Here is a 2,623-nt window from a genome sequence, read left to right as displayed (position 1 = left end):
GCCCTCCCCGCTGGCTCTCCTTCTCTCCCCCGAGGGCAGAAGGAACCAGGTGCCCTCTTTGCCCCAGTCCAGCCGTCCGTGGGTTCCAGGGTTCCCATGGGCAGAAGGGGAACACTCAGAGGCATTCCCTGATCTGTGCTCTACCTGACCCGTGGCTGAGCCCGGGGACAAAGAAAGAAATCAGAAACGGTTCCTCAACAAGTAACTCTAAAACCCGCCCGCGGCATCCACATGAACCACCAGGCGGGGCCGTCACACCTGCGGGACTGGGGAAGGCTCTCTGGCAAGGCAGCGCGTGGAAATGTGCACAGCGCAACGAGCACGTCGGGGGGGACAGCGCGGGCAGGCCTGTGGGGCGCCACGTGCGCACAGACGCGCCAGGATTCTCTGGCGAATCACAAATCTCCGGCCCGGTTGCTGTGGCAGCAGCGGAGGCCAGCGGACCCGGACCAGCGACCGGACCAGGACCAGGGACCTGCGCGGAGGAGTCCAGGGGAGGGGGGAGGCCCAGCCCGCCCAGGACCTCGCCGCCGTGAAGTGGTTCAGCGAGGCGCTTGCCTTTCTCGGGGTGAAGAGCCACAGGTGGGGCTGGGCTGGAAGTTGGAAGGAGAAAGGGCCACCAATGCAGGGCTGCGAGCCTGGGGGAGGAGCTGTAGACGGAGGGCTGGCAGTGCGGGTGGGAGGCTGGGCTCCCCTCCCCCCATAGCTGCTGCACTTCCCTGTCCAGAGCCTGTTGATCACTGTGATTAAGTTATTGAAAACCATTTCAAAAGCGCCTACAAGGTGCCAGAGGCCAGGTGGCTTGGCCCGTACGTAGCAGGTCGCTCAGCCTAAACGTGGTGGGCGGGGTTTCAGTCCAGGGGTCTTTCTTCATTCATACATACATGATATTGAGATACACATACCGCCTCCTCAATATGTGGTAGCATCTGGGGGTACAGCCGTGAACAAAACAGCAAAGCCTTGTACTCAGGGTTGGCATTCTTGTGGGGCGGGGTGGTTGGAGTGGATAGTAAACAATATATAGGATGTTGGGTAGTGATAAGGGTTATGGAGAAAAAGAAAGCTGGGAGGAGGAGGAGGTGAGTGCTGGAGGGTGGGGCGGGGGTTGCACAGAGAAAATGACTTTTGAGTCAAGGCTCCCAGTGGCAGGAAGGGGACCAGGCAGGACGAAGGCCCTGGGGTGGGAGCAGCGCTGTCACCCTTCACGGGCTAGCTCCAAAGTCACCTTCCCTACCCCTAACCTGCTGGTGCTGGGCTGGGGGCCAGGCGCTGGGCTCTCCCACGGCCGCTGTCCTTCCCCAGGTTTGATGTCTCTGCTGTTTATCCTGAGCAGAAGAAGCTGAGAGAAGCTTCGTTCCATGAGCTACGTGAGTCTGCCCAGCTTTGCTGACCCTCCCACGCGGGCTGGCCTCTGCCCTCTGCGTCCCCTACTGCGGTGGATGAGCTGAGCCATCTAGGGATATGTTTTATACCTCTCCACGCCCTTAGTCCTCACACAGAGCTTGGCTAGAGCCAGGGCAGGACTGTTGTGGAAACAGCATGGGTTGGGGCCACAGAGACCTGGGTTCCATCCCCACCTCTTGCACTGGCTGGCTGTAGGCTCTTGCATGAGTTACTGCTCCTCCCTGAAGTGTGAGGAGGCCAATGACAGAGGAATTCATGTTGGTGCCTTGAGTACCACGCCCCTCAGTGCCAGGCTAGGTGCTGGGGGTGGGGCAGAGAGGGGCAGGTCACGCCCAGGTCAGCGTGCAACTTCGTGAGGACTTGCTGTGGGTGGACTGGGTGTGTGTGGCTGTCCCAGCTCTGACTGTGCTCTGACTCAGTCCCACTTAGGACCTGGGACCTATGGCTGCAAGGAGACCTGCTTCAGCAAGAAAAAGGTCAAGAAGGAGGTGGGTACAGGCTGGGCCAAGGCCCAGAAAGCCACCCAGCTGCCCCAGCTGCCCCACTTCTAGTCCCAGACCGTCATGAGAGAGAAGCGGCTGCAGGCAAGGTCCCTGGGCCGCGCGGCTCCCCACTCCAGTGGAGGCCTCTGTGTCCTCCCAGGACCAGGAGAGCTCGTCCTTTAAGGACCACCATCATCTCCCTGGGCTCCTTCCGTGTGGACATCCCCAAGTTCAAGGTGTTCACCTTCTCTCTTTTCTTGAAGGGGCAGAAGGACAAGCTCGGACCCGGCTCCTACAACTTCAAAGACTTCTTAGAACAGCTGCGGCAGAAACCGTGCAGCAACCGGGGGCTGCTCAGCTCCGGGGAGCTTCGCTTTCAAGGACTCATCGGGGTAGGTGTCCTCCTAGAAGGACGGGGCGCCCTCCCACCCTCTGCTCTCTTCAGAGCATGGTGCCCGGTGGTGCCGGAAGCGCCCCTCTTGCCCCACTTCCTCCCCAGGCGTGGCCCGGCTCACCTTTGGGTCCCCACAGCCCTCAGTTTTCCAGGGCCACAGCCTCAAGCCCACTGGCTGGTGTGTAGCCCTGTGTCTGTCCCCCAACTAGACCGGAAGTTCCCTGCTGCCAGGGAGGGGTCTGGTTCATCTCCCAGCCCCCAGCACAGAGCCCGGCATACATTAGGTGCTCAACAAACTCATTCATCTCTATGTCCAGCCAATAATGACGGGGCACCCGCT

General features: G+C 60.6%; 1 protein-coding gene across 1 annotated transcript in view; it reads left to right on the top strand.

The window, feature by feature from the left end:
- The first annotated feature begins 1,273 nt into the window (after positions 1–1,273).
- Positions 1,274–2,623, top strand: part of LEXM (lymphocyte expansion molecule) — a 17,615-nt gene continuing 16,265 nt past the window's right edge. The window contains exons 1-3 of the mRNA XM_023763647.1: positions 1,274–1,370; positions 1,827–1,895; positions 2,153–2,281. Coding sequence (XP_023619415.1) covers positions 1,362–1,370; positions 1,827–1,895; positions 2,153–2,281 — 207 coding nt within the window. The 5' untranslated portion in view covers positions 1,274–1,361. The remainder of the gene's footprint in view (positions 1,371–1,826; positions 1,896–2,152; positions 2,282–2,623) is intronic.

This window comes from Myotis lucifugus, unplaced genomic scaffold (assembly GCF_000147115.1).
Source record: "Myotis lucifugus unplaced genomic scaffold, Myoluc2.0 scaffold_296, whole genome shotgun sequence".
Taxonomy (NCBI): Eukaryota; Metazoa; Chordata; class Mammalia; order Chiroptera; family Vespertilionidae; genus Myotis; species Myotis lucifugus.
Note: the sequence above shows the minus strand (reverse complement) of the source record. Positions and strands in the feature narration are given on the sequence as shown.